Here is a 26,845-nt window from a genome sequence, read left to right as displayed (position 1 = left end):
CCACTGTCATAGTGGAAAAATACTGATTTGGATCCTTCTGTTGATACAAGGCAAGAAGAAAAGACATTAATTTAGTCACTGAAGACAAACCAAACTTAAAATTTACAACAAATAGTTAACTTGTGCTGTTCATTGGTAAAAATAAGTTTTTTAAATAAAAATTTCAGAAGTATTTGTCATTTCATGTAGAAATAAGTTGTTCACTATCAGTATTGACTTGTAAAAAAATTACTATTGTACATGTTCCTATTTTGTCACATCCTTGTATCAACAATAGCTTGAGAATACAGGTCAAATGTCAAGTGCTTTGAGATAAGAAATACTGCTTACTGTAGGTTACTTTCTACCACTGATGTTTTACTGTCCTGTAAATTAGTTCTGGGTTACTAATTCCAGGGACCAGATACCCAGTCCCAGAGTTACCGTATCAGGTCCAAGCCCAGATTTTAGTTTGCTTGTCTTTATTGGTATTTCTTTGTTCATAATAGTGATAATTCTCCAAAGGAAGCATAGGAGTATTATAGTGAAGTCGTGACATTTCAGATGCTTCAGGGTAATCTAGGTGATTCAAGGAAGGAGGAGATGCAGAGTGCTCTTTTTTTACATCCCAGTATGTTCTGTCTAAGCTTTCTTCAGTTGGTTATCAGGAAGGTAACCATTCTGGTGCTGAGTTTATGGTTTTAGAGTTCAGGAAAACAAATGAATTTATGAAAATAATAAGCATCATTGGTTTTACTTTTTTAGGATACTGCAAGCTCAAAACTGAATGGGAGATTTAACAAGCCCTTTCAGCCATCTTCTACAGTACCTGAATGGCGAACAAAAGACAATGATCTTCGCCTTCTGCTGTCAAATGGAAGAATAATTAGGTACAAAGTGTTGGTTGTGAATCACTTCTTCCTAGTTATTCATTATGGTCTGGCGCATGCTAATAGTTAATAACATTTATTTTCTGTTCGTGGAGCTCCGAGTTCCTTTTTACCAGTAAGATTTGTATTAGCAATACAGAAGGAATGTGTTGTCTGTTGTGTCTGCTGTCCCCTAGTGGAGCCACGGTTTTGGAGTGAAGAGGAGGAGATGCCCTTGCATGTTCTTTTGTTATAGCATTTCATTCAGTTGTTCAGTTGGGTTTGTACTAAAGGGAATACTTCGAAGTAGAAACAGTTGTTTTGTATCCATCTACTAAAATAATTCTCATTAGAAGTATTCTGGTGTATAACTTTACATCTTTATGGAAATGACAGTTGTACAGTGGGAATACATGCAATTTGGAATGAAGATATGAGCATAAGAAAATGTTACTGCTGCATCTCTAGAGAATGTTGTATGTAATGAAAGGAAAACAATTACTTCAGGTTTGTAAGAATAACATGTTTTTTCTTGTGAGACAGAGATGAGAGACGCCCATTTACAGATCGAAGTCTTTACACAGCAGATAGTGAGGATGAAGATGACAGGACAAGGTCGAAAAAAACAACTGTTAAGGTTGAAGATCAGCCCTCAGGATATGAAGGAGAAGGGAATGCAGATACCCAGAAGCCACTGAACAGTAAGTTTGTCTCTACGTCCTATCAGTTGAACATTTTGATGATCATGAAGAGAGGTTTAACTATTGTGAAGTCTGACTGAAATTTTACCAGAGGTTAAACTGGTATATCAGAGAAAGTAGTATTACAAGTTAGAACAAAATATTTGTCAAATATTATCTTCCTACTGAAGAGGTTAACAAGGTAGAGTTGAAATGTAAAACTCGTATTTTTTTTTTTTCAGAGCCATCTTGAATACTGTGTATAGTGTTTTTCAGAGTGCAGGTTTAACTGGTGTTCTAGATGAGATGTTCCTTTTTAGGTCTGTTTCATAATGTAAGAATGCTGATTGACCAAAACATACTTAAGTGTGAATAGTTAATTTCATCCTTCACTGTAGAGAATAAAAGATCATAACATTAAATCTATCTTATATCTCAGTTTTCTCTTCCATTTTTTTATTACATACTCAATCATACAATTTTGTATGCTGTGTTGGTGGATAGGTTTCTTCTGTAGAAGTGCTCAAACACCATTTAGTGTCAGTAAAATCTTATACTTTTAACCTTTGCAGTTGCAATCTGCAAGGCTGGGGAAGACTTCAGGTTATCTGTAAAACACATTAACCTCACCTTCCAATACTTCACACCATCCTTTGCTACGAGTTGTTCTTTTTCGGTCTTTCTGTAGCCTCAAACCTTGCTGCCAAGCATGCAGTGCTGATCACAGTAAAATATCAATACTGAATGCCTGTTTTCAGTCCCTACTTTTAATAGCACTGTCTGTGTGCAGTGACAGATTGGTCCTTGACTTAGCTGTCTCTGCTTAATTGTAAAAGTCACATCCTTCCACTCTAAAGCTTACAGGGGCTCAGAGGGTATATATTAGGAAACTAAGGTCAACACTTAGAAGATAACAAGACTCCTCTAGAGACTTACAGTTCCTTTGGTTTCCTGCAAAACAATCTGTAACAACGTCTGAGTCCATTGTCAGCCTTGCTAAAATATTTAATCATTTTTGTTAGCACAGCAATTTGTAATCCCTGTTGACTGTGCATCCAAAGGTCACAGAGGACAGTATTAAAAAATTTGCACAGGAAAGAGGTCCTTGGGTACTCATGAACCAGCAGGGGAAATGACTGTTGAGTGAAGGCTTAGGCATATGTGGCTTTTTTCCCACTCTCAGAATTAAGTAAATGAGCCTAAGTTTTACACTTGAGTCAAAGATTAAACCACACTGAGAAATTTTAGGTTTTGAAGAAAATCTTCAATATCTACCATTATTGCACTTGATGCAGAATGAATATGACAGTATATCTAAATGAAAGAAATGTATTTAGAACTAGGAGAGAACGTTGAGATTGTTCTTCCAGAAATTGAGTCCACAGGACAATTGCTAATATTGTCAATTGAATAGTGAGAATCTCCAAATTTCCCTATTAAAGAACACCTACATTTCATTATTTTGTCTTAACTGAAGGTCTGCAGAGAAAAAGGTAGATAGACAGAAGCTACTTTCCTGCAGAGAAAAGGAACTATCTGTTTCTGTAACAGCTGCCACCTTCCATTGTTCTTCCAGGGACTGAGGCCAAGAAGCAATGTCCACAGAGAGATGCCTTTAAACAGATCAAGCTCTGTATAGCTTTGTGTCTTATGCCAAGATCCCTATCCTAAATGGTGACCCAGTATTATCAGAGAGACAAAGATCAAGTGCTATGCTTAAAAGGGCAAGATACTTTGTGTGGATGAAGGGAAGGTGTTGAAATATTTGTTGAAATTCACAGTAGCTTAGGCTGATTTTACAGATAACGTCTGCTTTCAAGAACTTGCTTTCTGGAATATTCCTGCCAGCCTCTGGAAGCATGCAGACACATATTTTTATATGAGGGCAGACCTGTTAATGTAAAAGCAACTGTAGTAATTATTAAGGTAATTAACAAAACCAAAACAAAACTCAAATTGAATATTTAGACTGAATTTTTTTAAAGCTCAGTTACCAATCACATTCATGGATGATGAGATGAGGGATCCCATTAATACATGATGTGTTGTTGTGAAGTTCAGTGAATGCATCTGAAATCTGTATGTGAAAGAGAAGGGTAAGAAAACTTCCACAGGAGAATGTAGAAAGTGAGGGATAAGTGGTTAGGGGTTTTTGTGTTGTCCAACAATTTGTGCTGTTGAGATATTCTCTGACTGCTCTGCACAGAGCTTGCAGAATAAAGTGTCAAAAATGGTCAATGTTTTGTGTGCATATAGGAATATCAGGATAGCCAAACTGGATCAGAACTGAGGCTCGTGCAGTGTGGTATGTCATGGATGCTAATACCCAGCCTCAAATGATCCAGGAATGTCAGGTGGCTTTAGCCATTCAGTTTGGATTATATTATCAGTTAGATTATATTATCAGGGAGATAACAAATAATTTGTCTCTCTTAGTTGAGTATCATCAGTTAATAATATCTATGAGAAAGCAAGAAGGCTTTTGAAATGTGAATCTATATTTAGCATTGCTTTTATAAATCTTAGTATTCTCTCCATATAGCTAATTATGTACATGTCCTTATTCTTTTTTTGTCTTGCTGAATCATTTGTCTTATAGGAAGACTCACAGTTCTTAACAGTTTAGTCCTTTCAATAAGTAAGATCTTCAAGTTCCTTAAGCTAGTAAGAAGAAAAGTTCCTGAGGAGACTTTGTGTAGCTTGTTTAAAATTGTGGTTCATTATTTACACTTTTTTTTTTGCCTAAGATCTTAAGCTCCAGATATGAGCATATTTAGATACCCTTAATTGCTCTTACTCCTTCCTTTAAATTGTCTCATAGTTTGGAGCAGGTTTTTATTTTGAGAGCAGTAGTAGTCCAAAAGGAAATTCATTTGACCTTATAATATGATTTTCTGTATCATGCATAGTGTTGCTTATCCTAGATTCTTGTTTACCTTTTTGAAATAAGGTGAAGGCTTGAATTATCATCAGAAATCCCCTGGGTATTTTGAGCTCCAGTAATTTAGAATATTTATTTTAGTGTCATATGCTGAGGATTGCTTTATTTAGTCTAACTTCATATACAGTGTTGTTGCTCATTTACTGGGTTTAGATATTCCTTGCAATTCTTTCTGATAGTATCTTAAGTTGAATTAGTCTTCTCCAGGTTTAGTCCTAGCTGTTAATTTGATTCACTTTCTTATAACCTGTCTCATTCTTAGATTTCTTTTGACTCTAAAAAATAATTTCCACTTATGCAGTATTTAGAAATTAATAATATCCCTTGAAATATATTTGATACCTATTTGTGAGCTTTGCTGTAGTCTACAATAGGATCAAAATCCCACCAGAACTGCAGTGTATATAATGTTGCAGGTACATCTTTTATGTTTGCATAAATAGCAAGTTAGAGAGAATTAAGTTCTGTTTATGTAGTTTCATATAAAACCATGCTGAAAGCAAACCAGTACAGATCAGAAATTAGCTCTCTAGGCAAATAAAATTACAATATTGGTTTGCTTTCAGCATAGTTCTATATGAAACTATAAGCACTTGAAAACTTGAAAAAAATTATGTTGCTTTCTTTACCCACTACCTTCTTGACACAGGTTCATACATTATTTATTCTCTTTGTCTTTGCTCCAAAAAACTTTTGCTAGTTTAACTGCACTTTGTAGTCTTTCACAAATTTGTACTTGATCAAGATTTCTGCCAGCAGCCTTGACACACACAGACATACTACCCACTGACCTTGAACCTCAGATTCCAAGCACTTAAAAATGTGTTACTACTTGTGGTTGTTTGGGACATATGGTATCTTTTAAGAATACATGCTTCAGAGAACTGCTCAGCCACTTCATGGTCGAGTTCTCTCAGCACTTAAAAAAGTAAACCATGTGGACCAGGTAACTGCTTCTGTTGGTTCCTTTGTCATACACCACTGGTTCTGATGTCTTTTATTTTGACAATTCTTTCTCTGAGTATACTTTCTCGTAGTACTAGGAAAAAGCATGTCTAAGGTTGGTATTTCCTCTCCCTTTTCAGATCTTTCTGTGATGAAAACCAATGCAAGTACATTGTATATCATCACAGTCATATTTTAATCTTGTTTAACAGGTCTGCATTTTAAACCCCAATTGGCAGATTTCTGGTGGCACAAAATAGGCAGATTATACCAGTGATGTAAAAGTAAAATTGCAAGTAATACAATTATTTATTTCCCTTTAAAACACTTAATACCCTCTAACTTCTATCTTTAATATTTCTATATAATTACTTTTATTTTTAAGCAAAGAAATTCCAGGTTAAAAGAGTCTAAACTAAAGTAATATTGAAGATTATTTCTATTTAACTTTTTCTGAGAGTCAGTCCTCTGTCTCCAGCCTATATGCAAAATCAGAAATTGCCAAAGGTGCCAGCTGTGGAGTATGTGCTGTATAGGAGAGAAATTAATATATGCTGCTACTCATTTCTCTCCCCCTGGCTTCACCCAGACTTAGGGAGCCTGCTGGTCAGCAGTAGGCAACTCAGTAGAGTTTTAAATGAACTTGACTTGAAAACCAGATCAGTGTGTGGATGTGCTTTTGCTTACAGGCTGTCAAAAACTGCATACATGTTCCTTTTTCTTACTTCCAAAATAACTGTTAAATATTGTGTGTAATATATGCTGGGTCTTACATTTTAATTTTTCTCTCTGCAGTGTTCTTTGAAAGTGTGAAATCAGAACTCAGGAATGGATCCTCAGAGTACTCTGATATTTCTGATTCAGAAGAATCTGAGCCTGATTGCACTACACAGGTATAGCTAGAAAAAAATTTCACAAAAGTTAACGAAGCATTTAAATATAATTTTGCTCAAAGTTTGTGCTAAAAGAGCGATAACAGTACTTAATTCCTGTTCAAGTTAATATTTAACACTTGGCATCATGCTTCATTTATTCTAATCTTGAGAAAGATGACAAGATACACTACCTCGAGCCAAATTTATTATCTTCTTTGTCATTAAAAATGGGACTTGCAGAGGATGAGTCATGCTCTGGAAGATGCAAAGTCTCAGAAAAGTTAGATCCCAGTTGCCTTGTTCATTTCTTCTGTAAGTCTAAATGTCATCATTGGAGCTATGAGTATCTACCAAACATTTTCATTTTAGAGCATAGTTAAATGGAAAAAATCTTACAGGCCTTCAGTTTTCTAAACTAAGCTGAAGCGGCTAAATCCTATTGAGGTATTTTAGACTTGAAATAAATTCACTTGAAATAAATGGGAATCCTCCATTTGAGGGGTCTAGTTTGTAGTCAATTCTTTACAACTAAATAAAATATTGTTTTCCATAATTTCCTTATCCAGTTGTTGGAATAAGTAATAGGAACCTTCATGATGTGGCTTCTTTACGACTCCTTATTCAGAACTGATGTATTTCTTCTTCACAGGAGAATGCAGTCAGTTTTGTATGATTTTGTCATTTGAGTGCTTTGTATTTATGGCATTTACTGTCTTCCATCTATGTTCTTGTCCCTTAATTTCTAATAGTATCTAATAGAATAATTTTTCTGCATGTTTAAGTTTGTCCTCTGTAACGAAATATCTAAAATGAAGTGTCTCAGTAGCTCCTGTTGATCCTTTTTGTATTTCTAACTTGCACTGAAGATCTTAACAACATAATAGCTTCACCATAGTTATAGTTATAATTTAATTGCCCATTTGTGTCACTTTCCAAGTGTCAAAGATGAACAAACTGCTCTTGTGAATGAAGCTGTTGTTTAAAAACATCCCTTGGTGTTCTGATGCACTTCATTCATTCCAGTTCCATTTTTTATGATGAGGGAAAGCGGTGTCAGTCTTGAAGGATTATGGTTCCTCCATGTTCTGATCTTCCACTTTTAACTTTTTTGTTGGATGTCATGTAAATTCCTTGGCTTGAAAAAAATTTGATGTTTCCTGTACTTGTTAAAAATAGCAAAGTTTGAAGTGCCAAGGTAGAACGTGTGTTATAGCCCTTGCTTCACATAAAGGCATATTGAGTCACATATGGTTGCTTCACCTTTGAGAAGCCCCTGCCCGTACAAGCTGTAATCTCAGCAGGAGATGAAAAGACCTTTTATTCATTAAATGAGGCTCTGCCACTGTGAGGCAGGCAACAGCTGTTGTATCTCTGTTCCTGCTGTTTTCTGGATTTACCTGAGAGCTTCTGTCACTCAACAGAGAGCTGCTGCTGCTGAAAGTTTTCTTTTGTTTTAACAAGAATGAGAAACAGCTGCTTGGGGCAGGATATGTCCCATTACATGTAATAGGCATCTATTCTAGCTGCTGCATGGAACCATACTTACATGTTTATTCCTTATCCTTGAGTATAAAATACAAGAATAATCAATGCTCTCTTTAAAGCGAATACAGTGATTCATGCATGGTTTAACGTATGTAGTGTTTTATTTAAGAAAATGGGGTTTGGAGTTGCTTTATTGCTGGAGCATGTACTCATCAGTGTTAAAAAATTTGAATGTATAGCATCTCAGTGGCTATATTCAAATCATCTGCATTCTGAATTTTGTGTATGTAAAGGAGTTGGACCTGGAAGCTTTTGAATTTTTCACATAGAATAAGTTAAGGTATCATCTCTGTTCAGGAGACATAGTGACCATTCTGCATTCTGTTTCCTCTTGTTTCAGCAGAAGGATTCCTCCTCAGAGGAGTCAGAAAGCTCAGGTGATGAAGAGAAACAAGAAGTAACATCAAATTTCAAAGAGGAATCTAAGGTCGTGAGAGACTTTTGTCAAAAAACCCAGAAGCCATCCAGAAACGAAACTCCCAGTAAAAAGTAAGCACAGTGTGGGCATTTGTTTATGCATTGTTGGGTCTTTCCACATATATTTATGGTTCTGCTTTGTACCAATATGAAAACATTCCTTCTGAGGAATTTAGTGTTCTGTTTTGAACTGCTTAATAGTCCTTTATTTTTCCAGGGAATGTCCTACCTCGACAAGTACAGAAGAAGAAGCTATTCAGGGCATGCTTTCTATGGCAGGATTGCACTATACTACATGTTTACCAGGTCATACTCAAAGCACAGACTGCACAGATAGAAGAACCTCTCTTCAGGAACACGGAAGCTACCCCAGGAGTCGGCATAAAGACAGGCAGCCCTCTCAGAGCCACAAAATAATGGAATGTGGTAGGTATCTGAACTAATGACACTGCTTCTCTCTGCTACATCTTCTAAATATTGCCATGTAAGAGTTTGGTGGCATCTTTACAAGAGTGTCAAAGTTATGACTAGGTTGATGTGTAGTTTCATTATTGCAAATGTGATCTTGAAGATTGACAAAACAGTCATGGTTGTAGCTTTCATGGCATGTGTGTTACTTAGATTTCTATAGAAATATTCTAGTGATTTTTCATTTGTCTTGGAAGGCAAATTTGGCTTCACTCCTGAAATTTGGCTATGAATGCATAGCAGTAAAGGAATTTCTAATCTTAAAGAGAAGAATTCAGAGGGAATTTTTTTTGTCAGTGGCATTTTAATGCCAGTGAAAAACAGACATGTATTTTGAGAATGACAGCAAGACATTAGCACTAATCCCTTCAAAGAATCAAAATCACTTCTTGGAACAGAGAGAAAGGGAGTCATAATGTTTGAAAATTCTTGGTTTGAGAGGGAAATGGAAGAAGATTATGGTTTTGCTGATGTGAAACAAAGAGTCTCAGTAACAAATAGGGTGCTAATTCAAAGAAGCATTCATTTTTGTTTGTGGATAGCAGGAAAGCATAATGTGGTGTCCTGAACTGTTCTGGTAGCTGAAGCTTATGCCCCTAAAATCCAATAAATAAACAAATCAATAAGTATTGTGGTAAGAATCATGGGTTGCCTTGAAGACAGTTTACTAATCCAGGGAAAGAATAAAAGGAACAAGTGGTGCAAAGGCACTCCCAACCTTCTGCAAGCAGGTTGATGCTCTGCCAGTCTCTGAGCTATGACTACACTGTGAGACCTCCTTTCCCCCTACACCATTCCTCTGCCCCAGTGTTGATATTACTTGGTATGGAATATGCCTTTGGCTCATTCAGGTCACCTGTCCTGGCCATCTTCCTTCCCAGTCTCTTGCTGACCCTCAGCCTACTTACTGCAGGGGGCAGAGTGGGAAAAGAGAAAGCTGTGTGACACTGTGCAAGCACTGTTCAGCACCACTAGAACTTTGGTGCTGTTGACACTGTTATAGCCACAAATCTAAAATACAGCATCGTGTGTTAGGACTGTTAGGAATAAGTTCTGTTCCAACCAGAGCCAGCATATGTGTCAAACTCCATGAGTGAAGAAGATGAAGCTGCACTTACTAGCTTGCAGGTTTTATAAAGCCTTTATCTCTTCAAATTCAAATTTATTTGGTGTCTTGGGATATACTTAATTTTACAAGTTAATGGTAGTGTAAGTGTGTTTTCAGTGTGGACACTTCTTCTGTAGGCTTATCAGCATAGATCTTCCATATGTTGTACCTGAATAGCACAATAGTGCTTAGAAACAACACAATCAATAATACCTGAAAAGTGAAAAATAATACCTGATGAAAGTTTCATCTTTGTGTGAACTCTTTGTGTTACAAAGCCATTGTAGAAAACTACATTGTAGTGTAACAAAGAAAGTAAGCTGACTTCAATATCATTACTCTGAAATTTGAGTGATTATGTGTCTGACACTCTTACTGTGATACATGGATCTTTACTTATTTGTATTGATACTGTGAGATTGTTTTAACAATTTTTCCCTAGAAGTAAATGTTACTTCTGAAAACGAGGACAAATTTAGGTTGAGAAGTCATCAGATACATCTTCTAAATATTGCCATCTAAAAGTTGAATTGCAATTAAACCAAGCAGCTCTGATAACAGATTTTGTATCTAGCAAATATTTTTCATTCTATTTCCCTTTCTGTCCTGTTTTTAAGATTAAAGTCACTCAAATGTATAATGTGCTTTGTACTCCTACTTACTGATTTGTAAAATTTAGGCTTGTTCAACTTCTCTCTAGGTCGGTCTGTGAAGGAAGAGGAGGGAGATGTGGGGACTTCATCATGGGCTAGACATTTGAATGAAGCTTCAAGGATTACCCCTCCGGTAAAAGCAAAATTTTTTTTTTACATTTTGAACATGTTTTTATAGAAAAAAGAGATCACAAAGTTGAAAGTACAGTGGACAGGTCTTACCACACTGCCTATCCAGTAATAGATACTTCTGGTTCTGGTAAGTGACAGTTATATTTTTTTCATGCTGTTCTTTCATTGTTGTTGGTTTTTTCCCTTTCAAACTCTCTTCTGCCATAGTGGCCGAAATTAACGTATTCAGGGCAATATTATGAAAAATAAAAAAATACCTTATAAAATAAGTGCGAAATTACATTCAGTTTAACTGGGAAAGCACTGTATTGTTTGTTCATCATTATTCCCAGACAAAGCATCAGAACAAATGGGACCTGTTGGTAGTATTTGTAGTAAAGGTACTTGGTTAGGAAATGGGTACTTCCAAACTGATACAGCCTTTCAACATCCAACAGGTAGGAATATTTTTTGCTTTTTGATGTCCAGGTGGAATCCAGTAAGGAACAAATAAATGAAAGGTGGTGTGTCTTACATTCTGAACATTTTTTAGTATTTCTAAACTTGTTTATATTAGAAGTATTGGAACAACTAAGCAGTTAAATAGAACCATTTAAGTTGCAAAATAACAATGCTATTCAATAGCTGTATTTTTCACTGAGTACTTTGTAGGTTCTTTGTGATAAGAATGTCTAAGTATGTGATACTCCTTACTTACAGTTAGTAATTCCCAATTTATCATTTGTTCTCTCATCAGCTGAAGACTGAAAACAAGTTGCCTGTTTTAGTAGTCAACATTATGGTATTACATGCTGCAGTGGCCAGCTCAATAAAGATCAATTACCTGTGCTTTGCTCACTTGAAACTAAAACCAAAAAGTAGAGAAATTGAATACACTAGTATCCATAGCACTGCCCTTAAATGCCTATGGAAAAGCTTTTACAGATATACTATATATTGTGTCTTATTTTTAAGAGGTATCTAAACTGAAAGAAATGATGGAATCAAAGTGGTCAGTCACTGGTAAAACTGAAATAGATTTTTTTAAAGGCAGAGTGGCATAATTAGTAAAGTTAAAGTCAACTTGTGCTCAGAAAGTATTAACTTCCACTTTTATTCTTCTCCTCATTTCCATACTAGGATACAAGTAGAACTCAAAAATACATCAAGAGAGAGAGTGCATCAGAAGCCAACCATAAGGTTCAGGAAAACAGAAGTGTAGTCCACAACAACAGCTTGAGTTTTCAGCATGGCAAATACACACGAGACTCCACTCTAATTCAAGGAGAATGTCGGCTGAGTGATGGCAGCCTTAGCCCTGACAGGCCCTTTGGTGAAACATCCTTGTCTGTACCACTTCATCCAACAAAGAGGCCAGCATCAAATCCACCCCCTATCAGCAACCAGGCGACAAAAGGTAAGCTTTATCTCTGTCCTCTTGCCTGAACTGGGACGAGAGAAGATGAGGAAGAGAGGAGATTGTAAATATCAAAAAAAAACCCCAGCTCTTAAATGTGGAAAATGGGGAAAAAGAAAAGAAATTAAAAGAAAAAAAAAGGGAAAAAGAAATAATAAAAAAGACAGGTTTAAACCGTGAGGAAAAATACAAAATGTGCATCCTGTGGAGACTCAGATTTTGGCATAGAGTATGTGGAAGCAAAAATGAGAGATCAGATGAAGTGGCCAGATAAATATTTTATAGTTGCTGTTGCACCTCTGTATGTGTACCCATTTTGTATTTATTACAGTGAATAGAACCACAGCCATATTCTGAAACAGTGGCTTGAATCAGATTTGTTTATTGAAGTGAAGGTTTAAATGCTGTGACACTTCACAAAATAGTCTGGTGATCATAATAATTAGGTTTTAGTTTCTAGTTTATTTTCTACAAGTTAGTCAAGCATGTAACTTGAGCAAAATTCACTGCCCATCTCTAGCATAGAATATAACAATTTTATTTTTTTTTTTGAGTGATTCAGGTAAAAATTTTGATTTAATTTTTCAGGCAAACGTCCAAAGAAAGGAATGGCAACTGCTAAACAGCGCCTTGGGAAAATCTTGAAGCTGAACCGGAATGGCCATGCACGCTTCTTTGTTTAATGTAGCTGCTACTTCTACTGCTGTCTTTCCCACACAGACCACAGTATTGAGGTCAACAGAGCCTGGAGCTGCTGTTATTCCTCTGCTTGAAGCAGACTTGCATGTACCATGTAAAACACTGCCTGATGAACAAAAAAAAAAAAAAAAAAAAAAAAAGAGGAAAAAAAACCCAAACAAAAAAACAAAAAAAAAAAAAAAAACAAAAAAAAAAAAAAAAAAAAAATCAACCCAATGCTGCATTTTCACTGTGCCACACCTGCTCAGCAATAACCATATGGGAATGGGGAAATCTTCAGAGAGACATGGACTGTGAGAAGTAGTCTCTCATCAGGGCTTGTATATCATTTGTTGCTGGTAGTTTCTGACCTAATTAATGAGGGGGAGATGATAAAGGTGGTTTATCAATAATTTATTTCTGATAGATTTTGACAACTTTTAAATTCATTTTAAAAACCTATTTATTTGGAAGACTTTTTTGTGGGGCTTATTAATTTAGATTTAAGAATGTGAAAGTTTTTACTTGTTTTGATAATGTATGTTTGGTGCAGTGGAGAGCCACATTAATTATGATTAGTCTGGACTCCTAAATTTGATATTCAGGTTATAGTCTTAAATAGGGGTGAGATGCATTATTAATTATTTTTTAAATTAAGGCATATGGAATCTTTTTTTTTTTCTGCTTTTTGCAAGCTATTGGCTGGGCTTTTCTTGACTTTCAAGATGTATATTCTCTGCCAGCTTGATTATTTTTGACTTGTCCTCTTTTATACAGATTTATTTATTTAGGAGTCTCTTCTAGTTCATTAAAGACAGAAGAATCTTCTTATGTCAGTCCAGTAGCTAACTTGTTTTAAACTGCACCCCCTTCCTCCAGATTGGAGTGAATACTTCTCCTCCTGGTGATCTATTTATGATGATTTTCTTCTTTAAAAAGGCTCCCTGAAACTGTTATTTGTACAGGTTAATTAAGAGTTGGTACAAAGGAGGGGAAACTAATATATCTCTTTGGAGGAACGGGGACATCAGTTAAGATAAATGTTTCTTCACAACAATTAATCTGAAATAATTCATAAGATACACATTGCAGTCTTAAGATTTGGCATATTACTTAATGTAGCATGGAAGAAGCATTAAAATATTGTTGTACTTTCAACATTTCACTGAAGAATTAGGAAGGCAGGAAAATGTGTGTGGCTTTCAGAGCTGGGCAAGACAGACAACTGAAAGTCTTAACTGGTGCATATCTAAGCATTAAGTAGCTTACTGGTGTCAGAATGATCATTTGTGTCAGGCTTCATACAGAGCTGACAGCAAATGCCCATTCTGAATTATTGTAAATAATTTTGATTTTAAATTTGTATTTTTCTGTAATATAAAATGAAATATTTAACTTTTGGGGGTTGGGGATGAAGTCAGAAGGGCGAATACCTTTACTTGATTCTGGAAGAAGGGCATTTTGCAGGGTCCAGCCAAAATGAAAACATAAATATGCTAGTGACAACAATATTTTTGGTTGTATGGGGTTCTTTTGTTTATGGGTTGCTAAGAGTGAAGATACTCAGGCTAAGCTACCCAAGCCATTGAATTCATTTAACTTTCCATACTAGTTTTTCCTTCCTCCATATTCTATACTGGAATAGTTTTCTCTTTTTGTGTTTTAAAGACAAATTTAGTTGGACTTTGCAGAATATTTGTGCAGAGCTATTTTTATTTAGGCTAGATTGTGAATGCCTTTACAAATTTATGAAAATAGATCTGATGTCAGGTGGGTTTGATTGTTGCAGAGTCAAAACTATTTAGCACTGTGTTATCCTGTTTCTAAATTGAGAAGCATCAAAACATAATGCAACTGCAAATAAGTTGGGTAGCTTTCATGACTTCATTTCCTCTGCTTTTTGAAAATCATGACTTAGGAGTTTTTTTGCAGCCCCACTTTCACGTTGTGTTGACTTTATAGCTTTGTATGTGTGTGTACGGTTGAATTTTTAAAGTTTTTTTTTTTTTTGTTTGCTAATTATGGTTTCACAAAAGCATGCTTTCAGTCTTTAAAAAAAAATTAGTTGTTTTTATTATTATTTAATGCAGGCTATCAACTTTGTTTAGACTATTGGGAATGGAGGTAATAAAGGATCTCTCAAAAGCAGAAAATAAGCTAAGAAGTACTCCACAGGTGCTGAAAGTGAGTCTAAGTGCTTTCTGTTCTCAGGTGCTATGTTTTCCAGATGGAAACAGTTAAAAGATAGTATTTTAACTATATTTGAATATGTTCTCACCAAAGTCAAAGAAATAAACTATATTGTCAATATTTGTTAAGATTATATGCCCATATAAATATTCTCTCTGCTTAAGCTTGAGCAAAAGGAGTAATGCCTGCCAGGCTTTGGAAGACTTTTTAGCTTTAGAACATTGAACCAAACCGTTTCCTTCTTTTTTTGTATTAGTTTTAAGACTAGAAAAGTTCAGTTTAGGGCAGCAGTCAGATTCAGAGGAGAATGAAGAATTGGCTGTCCCTCCATAAAGGCAGATTTTTGAAAATGCTACTGGAAATAGAAGTGTGCCAGAATAGAATCTGGAGTAAGGAATTTTAAAATATGGAATATGCTTTCTCGTATAGGTGACTGGCTTAACACAAAGTCATTTTTCTGATCATCTGCATTATTTATATTTATCTTACTATTGAAACACAGATGTGGCTGGACCCATATTTTATCTTCTTGGTTTATTCTTTCTTTATTATGCTTTTTTTTTTTCTCTCAAAGTGGCACTCCACTGTCGTGAATTTCTGTAACAGTCTTTTCACAGGCTAGCAACAGGCAGAGGTTCATTCCCATTTTCTTCAGATATCCATGCTTCCAGCAGAAGTGAATTCTAATATTCCACCTCTTAACAAGTAATTTAAAAGATATTGCCATGATGAGCAGTATTAAGAAAAAAACCACCAAAACACACAAAGACAAAAAAAAAAAAAAAAAAAAAAAAGGAGAAAATAATAAATGTCTCCTGGTAGCTCATGAAGAGGATGTGGTGACCTCACTTGTTTTGTGTACTTGTATATAGGGATATTTTTATTGTGTTATAGATGAAAACACTGCTGCACCAATCTTTCTGTAGATGGACTGAGCCTTGTGTTGTTGTAGTGGAGAGAAAAAGCCCTATTTTTTTTCTCGATGTTTTACCTGGGGTGTAAGAAGGGGGGAGTAGGGAACACTGTCTGGACAACACAGAAAATGAAGCCTGCTATAGTAACTCATTTTCAAGCATAATCTGTTTTGAAAAGTCAGAGAAGTTGGAGTTGGCATAAGACTTAAATATTGTGGGAGTATTCACAGTATCAAGTTCTCACGTTCCTGCAATTCAGAAAAACAAAACAAAAGCAAAAAAGAGGAAAAGACCATCTAGAAACTATTATCAAAAGACTTCCAGCAACTATTCCTTTCGTTCTCCTACTATACTTGCTAATAATCCCTGGCTACAAGGTAGCCTTCGTTGACCTCTGAGGTAGATTACCTATGCAACCTATAATACTCTACATGAGTCTGTTCTTAAAGACAATTTTGAAAGGGTTAGGTGGTGAGAGTTAGAATCGTTGCTTTCTGATCACATGGGGGATTCTGGGGGCTTTTGCTTTTTTTTGGTGGTTGAAGTGGTTGTGTTACCTTTAGAGAGATGTAAGAGAGCACAGTGTCACGGTCACATTTTACAGGCTTCAGCTTCCCCTAGGCTTTGCTGTATGGCATCAGCTGCCTTCATTCACCAGACCATGAGGTTAAAAACACTGAAAATTTGTGTAGGGCTTTGGGGTCAGAGCTGATGTGAATCTTGCCACCTCTTTTTTGGTAATCGTGGAGACTTAAGTAGAACTGAAGCTTGAGGGACCTGGTACCCATAAGCAGTGCCCTATCTAGGCTCCACATGCCCACCTATCCATCCCTTCAGACCCCCACCATGACCCCCAAATCCCGGTGTCTTTCCAGCCTTTCACTCATGTAGTACTTCCATACAATTAAAATCTGTTTGTAGCTCTGGGGCTGAGTGAGCCCAGAGCTACTCTTTTCACAGAAGAAATATAAGTGGAACCAAGGGCCTTACTGTATGTGGTTAATCAAAAATTAAAAGCTGCAACATCCATTTTTCCAAAAAAACCCAACCAAACAAAACAAAACAAAAAAAACAACAAAACCCCCAGCCTATTAACCCTCTTTGTGGGAATGTATGAGTGATAAATCATGCAGTGGATGGGAAATAAAAAGTAGCACTGATAAGGAAATGCATGTTCTTCATAGGCTGCATTTCTGTTTGGAGAAAAAAAAAAAAAAAAAAAAAAAGTCTTTTTCTACTTTTAATATAAATTAAGCCATAAGAGTTTCATGCTGTGGGAAGGGAATGAAAGGGATCACTTTAAGAGATTATATTGATATGTATTGTCACTTCTGCTGGGAAATGTCTATTGCTGCCAATGCTTTGGTGAATCTTTTTTTAAGAAAACATGGAATTTGAAAAAACAAAAAAAAAAAAAGAAAAAAAAGGGGCTAGTTCTTGGCTATATTTACTAGTTTTGTAGTAACATTTTGCTGGCCCGTTTGTCTTTTCTTCTCCTTTTTCTACTCTCATAGTCTAATTTCTATCTTTCCTTCTAGTGTCTCAAAAAGTACTAAGCTTGTCTGCTCAGTAGGAGTCTGTGTATGTGTGTCTTCCTTTTTACAGAAACGCACTACTGTGTTAAGTATTTGGCTGGGAAATGGGATGCTGCAGCTTTAAGAGCATTTTTTCAATTCATAACAGTATTTCCCATCCTCTTTTGCCTGCAGGCAGGGAAAGTGTATGTACAGTATTTATTTTGTTTTGATTTTGCTTTAAATTTGTAAGTTTCTATAAGTAGTTCACATTGATTATTCTAGGGGAGGACAAGTGGCTTTGTTTAAATTTGTATTTGATATTCATAGTTTCCATTTTCTGTACTTTAAAATAACTGAAATTAAAAAAATGTATTGCTTATGTTTTGATTTTAGCACTCTAACGTGTTTAATTTCTTCAGACTTCTGTGCGTTATCTTCAGTGTAAATACAGAAAACTGTACAGAATTGTGAGGAGAAAAATGCTTTTCTAGGTCCAGTCTTTTGCCCTTTACTTGTCACATTTTAAAGAAGAAATTTTCTGGAGAAATGTGTGAGGGAATGTTCTCATTCTGCTTTTTTACTTTCTCAAAGTACAAATCTCATTTCAGTCCAAGCATACTATATGGCAACAAAATGTATTTTGCGTAGATGTGTATATGCTTTCTGATTCCTAATATAAAAGGGAAGTGGGTGTGTTTGTGATCCATCATAATAGCAGATCTAGAACTGTAAGAAGGGTGTCTCAAATGTTTGATGGTTTTGTATTTTTGGGTTTTTTGTTTTTTTTTTTTTCCTTTAAGCGTGTACAGTTTCGGATAGATTATTTTTTCCCCTCACTTCCAGGTACTTTGTCGTACTTCCTTGTATTCTGGATGACTTCTCTGCTTATTTTGCCTACCAAGTGTCATCTGATTTACAGTTGTCAGTGCTCCCTGTTGTGACTCCATATGGCAGTGCAGTGTTTGCATGTGGGTACTCTCCTTGGGGGTAACAGAGGCATTACTGTGTTGCACTCCAACTTCGTGTCATGCATTTTCTTCTGCAAATAGTGCTTCATGCTACTGAACTGCTTCAGTGCTGTGATGAGCAGATGCTTAGATTCCAGTGGTGGTCATTTTATGGGAGCCGTAGATAAATGATGCAGCAACAACACTGGAAGAACCAGGTGGCAAAAGCTGTTTGATTGGAGCATCCTCTTGCCTCTGCTCAAGTTTACTTCTTAGCCTGGCTTTTAGTTTACAGAGAATTTATGGTTGATTATAATGAGTAGGAGATCTCTTCATGGACCCAGACTTCGTTGTCCTAGATACTTTATAAAGAACAAGAATGCTGACCTCATCACACCATGATCTACTTAGGTATAAGACTGAAAGAGTTTAAAAAAACCCAAAATATAGTAAGTTCTGTGGCCTGAAGTTTAATATATGGTAGTGTTGTAGATTTTGAGCTCAGAAACTTCTGTGCTGTTTCAAAAATTCAAATGGAGTAAGAAAGCCTGAGGTTAAAAATAATCATTTAAGTACAGGGGGTGAAGATTAAACATTTCTGCATCCAGAAATCAGTTCCTGCTGTATTTTGAGATGCTGTTACACCTTTTCAGTTAACACGTTGAAAATGATTTTAAATTTGATTAGCCAAAGATTTGCCAAAGATCTGAAAGAGCTGTTTGTCTATCGGAGCAACCACGTGTTTTGGAAATGTCATTGATCACTGTCATTGAAGGACAACTTTACAACATGTGCATTTCTGTCAGATGGACTCACCTGCGTGTGTCACACTGAACTCACTGCTCACACCAATGTTTTGGTCTTAAAGTGAGAGAGTTAAGAGAGCACCTTAGTGGGCCACAAGTACAAGTTTCATACCCATAAACAAACCTATTAAGCACCTTTACAACTTGTCTTTTTGGTTTTGCCAGCTGTGTTCCAGAGCTTTTCTCTGTGACTGCTGCTTGGTGAATAATACATAGGATAATACACTGGAAAATAGATCAAATATCTCAAAGTGCTGCATTAAAGCTACTGGATAGCCTGCAGCACCTAGAACTGTATCTCCATTTCAAGTCAGTGTTTCTGTTTTTCTCTTTGGGGAAGATGGGGAAATACTTACCTGGATTCTTCTTTCCTAATGGACAGATTGATCTGAAAGATTTCAAGGCTACCAAATACAACAAAAGATTTGAATTTCTAAAGTCAGGGAATGGGCAAGATACTTGTCTTGGTATCCGAAGACTGAAGTTTTTTTTATTTTTCTTCTTTATCAACTTTTTTATCAAGCAGTATTCTACTGCTTTTGAGGTAGAGTACCCCCTTGTAAAGTGCCTAGAAACTTGGTTTTGTGTACAGTTAGTGAAGTTCAACTCTTCCCCTGGAAGGTTTGTCATGACCTGCATAAGTTGTGAAACTTGTGGTGGTGACTTACTAGTTAACACATTCAACCAAACCTTTTTCTTGCTCATTTTGTTTAGATATGACTTTGTATTGATGATGGAAACCTGAGTAGTAGAACGAATATGGTGAAGTCAATCATGCTGAGTGTTGGCTTCTACAGAAACTTTTTTTTCTTTGTATAGAAGTATTTTTTCTGGGAGCCCTTGAAATCACACTTTTACTGCTGGTAAGTAACGTCAACTGTCATGCCAAAAGTTAACAAGGACAACTGTAAAATGAAAATGCTATTGTTATTCATCCTGATATAACCAGGACTTTGTTTCTGCAGCAGTCAATGACTTCAGTTCTTACCTGCAGAAGAAAAAGGTGGTGGACAGGACAGTGAATAAAGTCTGTCATTGCCAGAGCACATAGTATTCCACCTAACAGCTGGGTAATAGGACAGTTTGCTTTGTCTAGACTAAGGTCTGATTCCTCTGAAGCCAATTATATCTGATCTTTAGAAGTAGTACTGCAATTTTTTGAAGAACTGTGTTGGCTTAATTGATCTATATATCTGTACTGCTCCTGCTGTATTTGCTTTGGTCTTGGAAAAAATACTCTACTTTGGAACATACAAGTCAACTAAAAGAACAGTATACAAAGAGTCTGCTTGTTTGTGATGCTTTGCCCCGAAGTTTATCTCTCACAAGAAATGTTTTATTTTCTGTAATGAGTGTCAGTAAAGTTCCCACCCATACTTGGAGAATGTGGTATTTTTCTGGAAGAAACATTTGCCCTTGAATCACACACCTTGGTGGTAAGTCATAAAGATGCAAGTTGGGGGGGTTTCTGGCAAATCTAGAAGTCAACTAAATTCTAGAAATTGTTACTCTGGTCTCTTAGAATGTGTTCTGGGTTGTGGAAATCTGGTTTAATTAGGCAGCTTTTTCAGGCTAGTATTAAATTGAAAAAGTTGCTAAATCATGTTCTATTCTTACTGATTTTTAGTTACAGAGGTCTTGCTTATTTACAAAAAGATCTTTGAATAGATGCATTAGAGGTCTGGCCCAGTAATGATTTTCCTGTGCTTGACCATTACTTGCAAAAATGGTTTCAAATTCCACCATGTGATGTTACTGAACAGTATGCTTGAAGTTCTTTCTCTCAAGAGGCATCAAACCTCTGTCTTCCCACCAAGCTGTGCATCTGTTGAGGAAGGAGAACATTCCAAGAATGTGTTTACCGTGCCAGCTACCCTGAAAGTGATGTCAGAATGGGGTGGTTTGGGTGAGGTGAGCATTGAGAGGAACCCTTTTGCTTCTGAGCTGTCCGTGTTCAGGTCCACTGGGAAGGGGTGGGGAAGAAGAAAAATCTGTGAGCTGTGCAAGTCCACTGCTGCCAAATGAGTTGATGATGTTCCAAAATGTCTGGACAGCTGTGCCTCTCATGAAATTAAGCACCACAAGTGTCCCTCAATTGCTCTGGTCTTGGGAGGGAAACCAAGCATTGAATGGGACGTGGCATCTGAATGATCTCTGTCTCCCCAGGCTTTTGCTGTAGCTCAGAGAAGAGGTATTGGCGAGATGCTTTGAGGAAATGCAAACCCATTGTACAGCATAACTCATCTATGGCTACATTCAGTTATTTTAGGCACTGGGTCTGTTGATCTGTTTTCTTCAGTATTGAGGATTTAATTTACAGGAGGAGAAAGCAGAGATTTCATGTTTTACATCCCATGGTTACCTATGAGTGAGATTAGGAAGGGGAAGTGATACCTGTATTAGACCACTGGATATATTTGGAGAGTTGAAAATCAATGTTTACCACTCATGGTGTGGATATAAGAAGACATTTCCTCTCTGCACAAAACTTGCCTTGCTTAGGTACTCATCATGCGAGGCTGCTGCTATGAACTGACAGCTTTGTTCACTTAAACTACTGACATAGCAGGAGGTGAGCCTTTCCCTTTGGAAAGTTTGAAAAAGCCTTGTCTAAACCATTGTCATTTTGCTGTCTTTCATTCCTCAGTTGTTACTTTGAATGAAATGGAGTGGACTGTAGCTTTGGCCAGTCATTTTCAGTCACCCCATAACCAGCACCTTAGCCTGGGAAGCCACGTTGCCACTGCAGCACTTAATCATCAGGCTTTCAGTCACAGGATGGAAGGAGGCTGAACAGACACATTTCCTTTTCTATAAAAATATCTACATCAAAGACCTACGCTACTTGAGATCTGTGAGACATTGCTTGAATTTCTTTATTAGCTGTGAGGAAGATTGGACTACAACAAATCCAGATTTTGTCTGGTTTTGCAAAAGCTCTGAGCTGGGTGATACTTGGTGACTTTTTTTTTTTCTTTTCCCATCAACTTCACTGCTCTTTAGGATTATATTCTGTTGCAGCCAAGATTGATGCAGGTTAATCACAAGCCTGAAAAAATGTACATGGATAATTTCTGTAGATTTTTATTTTTTTTTTAGCTGAAGGCTACAAAATCTTATTGGTCACCTTAGGGAGCTATATACTTTTTTTCCTTTATGCTTTGTAGTGTTTCTGCATTGAGGTACTTAGTCCTTTTCATATATGTAATTCTCACATATAAACTAAGGCATCTCTAGTTTTACATTTCTATGTTTTGCAAATTTTCTAAATCTTCCAGGGCATTTCTGGATGCAACTGATGCTGATTTTCCTGTCCCCTCAAATAGTATTACTATCTTAAGTGCTATGCTGGCTTAAGTGCTGTTAACCACACAGTGTGAGCCCAAAGGTTGCCACACCTGTGAAAAGGCAAAATTCAACATCCCAAAGGACTTTCAAATCAATGCCATCAAATTCACAATCAGTAACATCAATAGCTGAGAAATTAAAATGATGTAAAATTAAAAAAAAACAGCTTTTCTCTTTTGGAGCCATTAGGGCAGGGGACCTAGAGATTCCTTTTCAAGCATAGGACTGCCTCACTTAGTTTGTAAGGTATCTTAGAGGTATGTAGAAGAAAAGATACGTATTTGCATGTACGTGTGTGCAGCTCATGGAATCTGCTTTTTGCTGAGGCAAACGCTGTCTGACACAGGGCCAGGCTGTGCCTCTGATCTGTGGTGTAATTCACTTCTCCGTGTGACAGCACCTGAGCAAACTGGATTTTGGAAGCCTGGTTTGTACTTCTTATGCTGAGTAAGCAATAGTGATCGTACAGAAGCAGCTAAGGGGAAAAAAAGCTGAAGATAGTGAGAAAAATGGATCCTCTGGTGTTAACATAGATCAGCTATCATAAAATTCCTTGCCAAGTCAGCAGAATGATATACTGAAAAAATAATTTCTAAAATGAGCCTTTCTAATGCAAGATGATGGTTTTGATACCTCTCACATGAGGCATTTTGGCTCTGTACTGAAGCAGGGCAAACAAAGATTTCTCCTAGTCCATCCTGAGGAAGGTGACTGACTCTCTGGTCTGACAGTTTTGAAATGCATCAAGTCACTTTTTGGCAGCATAGCTCTGAGAAGAGGCAGATCTGACATCGAGATTATATCTCATTTACCTGGCTAGCAGAGTGTGTTTATAAAGAATTCATATGCATTAATTTATTCCTCTACTTACATATTTATGTATTTATATAACTCCACGTTCTAAAGCGATCAGAAGATACTCTGCAATGCCATAATACTGTATTTTACCAGCCAGCTAGAAGGGGTCTGGAAAACATTACTAGTGACAATCTTTGCAAAAAAAAATCTATTCTTTCTCACCTTTGTTTTGCTTCAACATCACTGCTTGTTCTTTGTAATGTAACCTTTCTGGGACAGCAGCTCTTAGATGCTTGATGCTTTTTCAGTGCCTAATGAACTGATTTTTTTAACACCTTGAGACAGGATTATTTTTAATTTAGCTTTCTCCAATATTTTTACATGTAGTATTCAAGTAATATGGAGATTCCCATTCTATCCATTCCATCCCAATCTCACAAAATGATGTAAATATCTCTTTTTCCTCTTCTGCCTTGCAGACTCAGCATGGAGAAGGCTGTCTTGAACTGATGTAAATAATTAGGAAAGATGTATTTTTTTGGCTGTGGGTCATGCAAAAGAGTGGAATCATCAGCAAACAAAATTATTTCTCCTGCTAAGAAGAAAGTGGGAACCTTAATGATTATTTTTTGTTGTTGAAGAAAGTCAGTGCAAAGGGTAAGGATGTGTTCATTCCCTTTAGCCACACCTGCAAGCAGTGAAGAAGGGAAGCTTTTACATCAGTCTCAGAATAAATGGATTATTTTCAGATTCCATTTCAAATGGTCTTTCTTGAGTACAGAAGAAGAGAAAAAGTCCCAAAGCTGTGTTGCTGTTTTTGCTCTCCATCACGGAGGAAGGTGGTGCAGCATGGATGACCACCAGGAGGAGCTCACGACACAGCCTGCAGCCCGAGCTTCCTGCTTCTAGATTGTGGGAATTTCACCCAAAACTCCCAAGTTGAAATACGGAGCGGGCAGCCATCCCCTTAAAGCTGTCAGTGCTGGCATTTGACATAGGAATGCGCGAAATAAAACTGTCTGGAAAAGGCGTATGGACCCAAAACGGAGGGCAGGTAGGACGACTTAACATGGATAGGGGCTGGGAAGCTAGAGAACACCGTGAGCCCTCATGCTGCAAATGACCTCGTTTATTCTACAGGAAATCCCATCCTCAAACTTTACTTTTGAAATCTCAATTTTCCCCTTGGTAAAAAAAGTTAGCCATGGTGGCATAAGGACCAGCTGGCAATCAGAAGAGGGGAATGTTCACACAATGTTGTGATTTTTACTGTTTTATCTCTTTACAAGAAGGGTCAATAACCAATCTGCTTGCTAATGTGACTGTTCCCAGCTGTCCGAGGGAGGCAGAACAAATTTGTAAGTAAAAGGCTGGTAGTTTTTGTTGTGGGTGCATGGATTCAGAAAGCACAAATATTCACCTTACAGCTGCTAAGTTTCCTCTCTCCAAAGCAGGACAGGGCCACCAGCGTTGAAATTGCTGAGGAACTGATTTCAACAACTTTTTGCAAAACTCTAGGATGAATGAGAAGGACCAGCTCTCTCTTACGTCTCTTCTGCTGTCTATTTTTGTACCCCTTTTAAAATCCAGTATTCAACATTGCCTCAAGACTAACCAGTTCCTATCTCACTGAGGCAAGAGACTAATGTCTGAAATACAGTGACTGTGAGCACCTTTATTCTTGCTAAAGGAAACTAATACTGAACAGAGTCTTTTTATCATGGCCACGTTCTCTATCAGACCATCTCCCCTTTATATTCCTTCCTTCCTCAGCCATTGTGGAAACAGACATCCTGCCCAAGGCATCGAAATCCACAATCTGCTGCTTCTTCTATGGAGCCTCTGGATTTTTGCCAATGGCCCCTTGAGATGGTCCCAGATGTTATTGCTTTTTCTGTGCCTACCCTGAAAATATCCGGTATAAAAACAAAGGGCTGCACTCACCACAGTTATGGCTTTGGGGGCCAGCACTTCCTCTGCTGTCAGGGATGTACAGTGGGTGATGTTAGTCATGATGTGTACCCCAGAGTAACCATGACTAAAATGGCAGGGTCACAGTCAATGGGATGTTGCTACAATAGAATAAAGTCAATCTTTTTATTGCAGCTCTCAGCTGTTCCTCGAGTTTACCTCCAGTCCCACGAATCCAGGAGGTGTGTGTGGCGTGTCTTTCCCACAGCATTCTTCTGCAGGGAGAATAAAGATGTCACACTACATTCTGTGTGAAGAGAGATTAGGTTTTGATACTGTTTTTCCTCATGGGAAAATATGCAAACAATACTATTTTTATTTTAATGTAACTTGGATTTAAATAGAAAACTAGACAATGCCTTAAAATAAAGCCAAGGTGTTTTTTGACTGACTCAGTAACTTTTTTGGGAGAAGGGTGGAAGAGAGAGGAGGGAAGTGGAAATAGCAACTTTTGTCAGGTTTTTGTGGCGGGTTTTGTGCTACTTTAGGAGGCATGAGAATTCTAGTAGTCCTGACTATCAGAAATGCAACACCACAGTCCTGATTGTTACTTTAAGAAGAAAGCCATGAGGAACCATGGGGAGTCTTGTGATGTCTTGTGATCTTTTTTTTTCTTGTTGCTTAGATGTAAGTTGCTTACCTACCTGAGTTCCCATCACCTAAGAGCACACTATCTAATTTACCTAATTTATCTCTCAGTTTTTAGGCATTCACTCGTTGAAGAAGGACAGGTGAGAATCCAATGTGATCTCTTGTGTGAGTCCGGGCTTATTGTTTAAAGGCTTTACTTCAGTGTCACAGCAAAGAAAAACTTCCAGTGTCTCCTTATTGGGATCCATCTTGCAGTCTGCCACTAAAATAAAGAGACTGGAGAAAATTAGAAAGAGAAAAACCATGGATCCCAACAAAATCCACATAGATCATGCCTCAGCTGCTCTAGAAAGACTCTGATCATTCAGTAGAGCTGAGGAATTGCTACCACTGAAGGCACTATATTGCTACTTTAAATTAGGAAAAACCTCTGCTTGGTGACTTTTTTTCCTAACAGAAAGTAACTGGAGAAAATGGGTGTTTGCAGCCCCTTTTGGAAGAGTGTCTATGTAGAACTAGGAATGAGTACAGCTTTTCAGGACAGCAACTCATTAGGTTATTCTCCCCTGTGTCTCCTCACCAGTCTGCAGATAATCTCAGCCAGCTTTCTGAGATCCGGCTCACGGCTGTCCTCGGGGCCATGAGGTAAGAGTGTGTCATGTTGGGGATGTGTGGGCACATTCAATGTGGCCTTCATGTTTATTTTCAGAAAACAGAAGTCTATCTCTGTGGCATCTGCTCTGTTAAATATTGACTTTCTATCAGCAGTGTTAGAGGTAAGGAACCTCCCTGGAAAAATCAGGTCATGGGGATTTGCATGACATTTCTATGGCTGGAGTGCAATTTTTTGTTTGTTGTTTTAAGTAAATTGGGAAAGAGAGAGATGGCTTTTGAAGCATCTCTTCATACAAAGCAGGAACTTTGCTTTAACAGAGCACGAGGGCTGAGACTCAGTCCTTTGTATGCAAGACTGATAAAGCAGAGTACCTCAGTGACTGATGATCTGAGATCCCCTTTAAATGGTGTCTGCCTTTTTGTTCTTCAGAAATATCCTGACCTTGCAGACTTACAAGCAGG

The 26,845-nt window shown here is 37.2% G+C and overlaps 1 protein-coding gene across 2 annotated transcripts in view; it reads left to right on the top strand.

Moving 5' to 3' along the window:
• Nucleotides 1-17,688, top strand: part of KDM7A (lysine demethylase 7A) — a 67,836-nt gene extending 50,148 nt beyond the window's left edge. Inside the window, exons 13-20 of one of the 2 annotated variants that reach the window (XM_030444106.1) lie at nt 745-869; nt 1,392-1,549; nt 6,210-6,307; nt 8,175-8,323; nt 8,469-8,677; nt 10,528-10,613; nt 11,732-12,008; nt 12,597-17,688. In XM_030444106.1, the coding sequence (XP_030299966.1) occupies nt 745-869; nt 1,392-1,549; nt 6,210-6,307; nt 8,175-8,323; nt 8,469-8,677; nt 10,528-10,613; nt 11,732-12,008; nt 12,597-12,691 (1,197 nt within the window). In that variant the 3' untranslated portion in view covers nt 12,692-17,688. The remainder of the gene's footprint in view (nt 1-744; nt 870-1,391; nt 1,550-6,209; nt 6,308-8,174; nt 8,324-8,468; nt 8,678-10,527; nt 10,614-11,731; nt 12,009-12,596) is intronic. The other variant, XM_030444110.1, reaches the window with a different exon arrangement.
• The last annotated feature ends 9,157 nt before the right edge of the window (nt 17,689-26,845 follow it).

Source organism: Calypte anna, chromosome 1, assembly GCF_003957555.1.
Source record: "Calypte anna isolate BGI_N300 chromosome 1, bCalAnn1_v1.p, whole genome shotgun sequence".
In the NCBI taxonomy this organism is placed as follows: domain Eukaryota; kingdom Metazoa; phylum Chordata; class Aves; order Apodiformes; family Trochilidae; genus Calypte; species Calypte anna.
The sequence above is the reverse complement of the archived record's forward strand: the minus strand, read 5'-3'. Positions and strand labels throughout refer to the sequence as shown.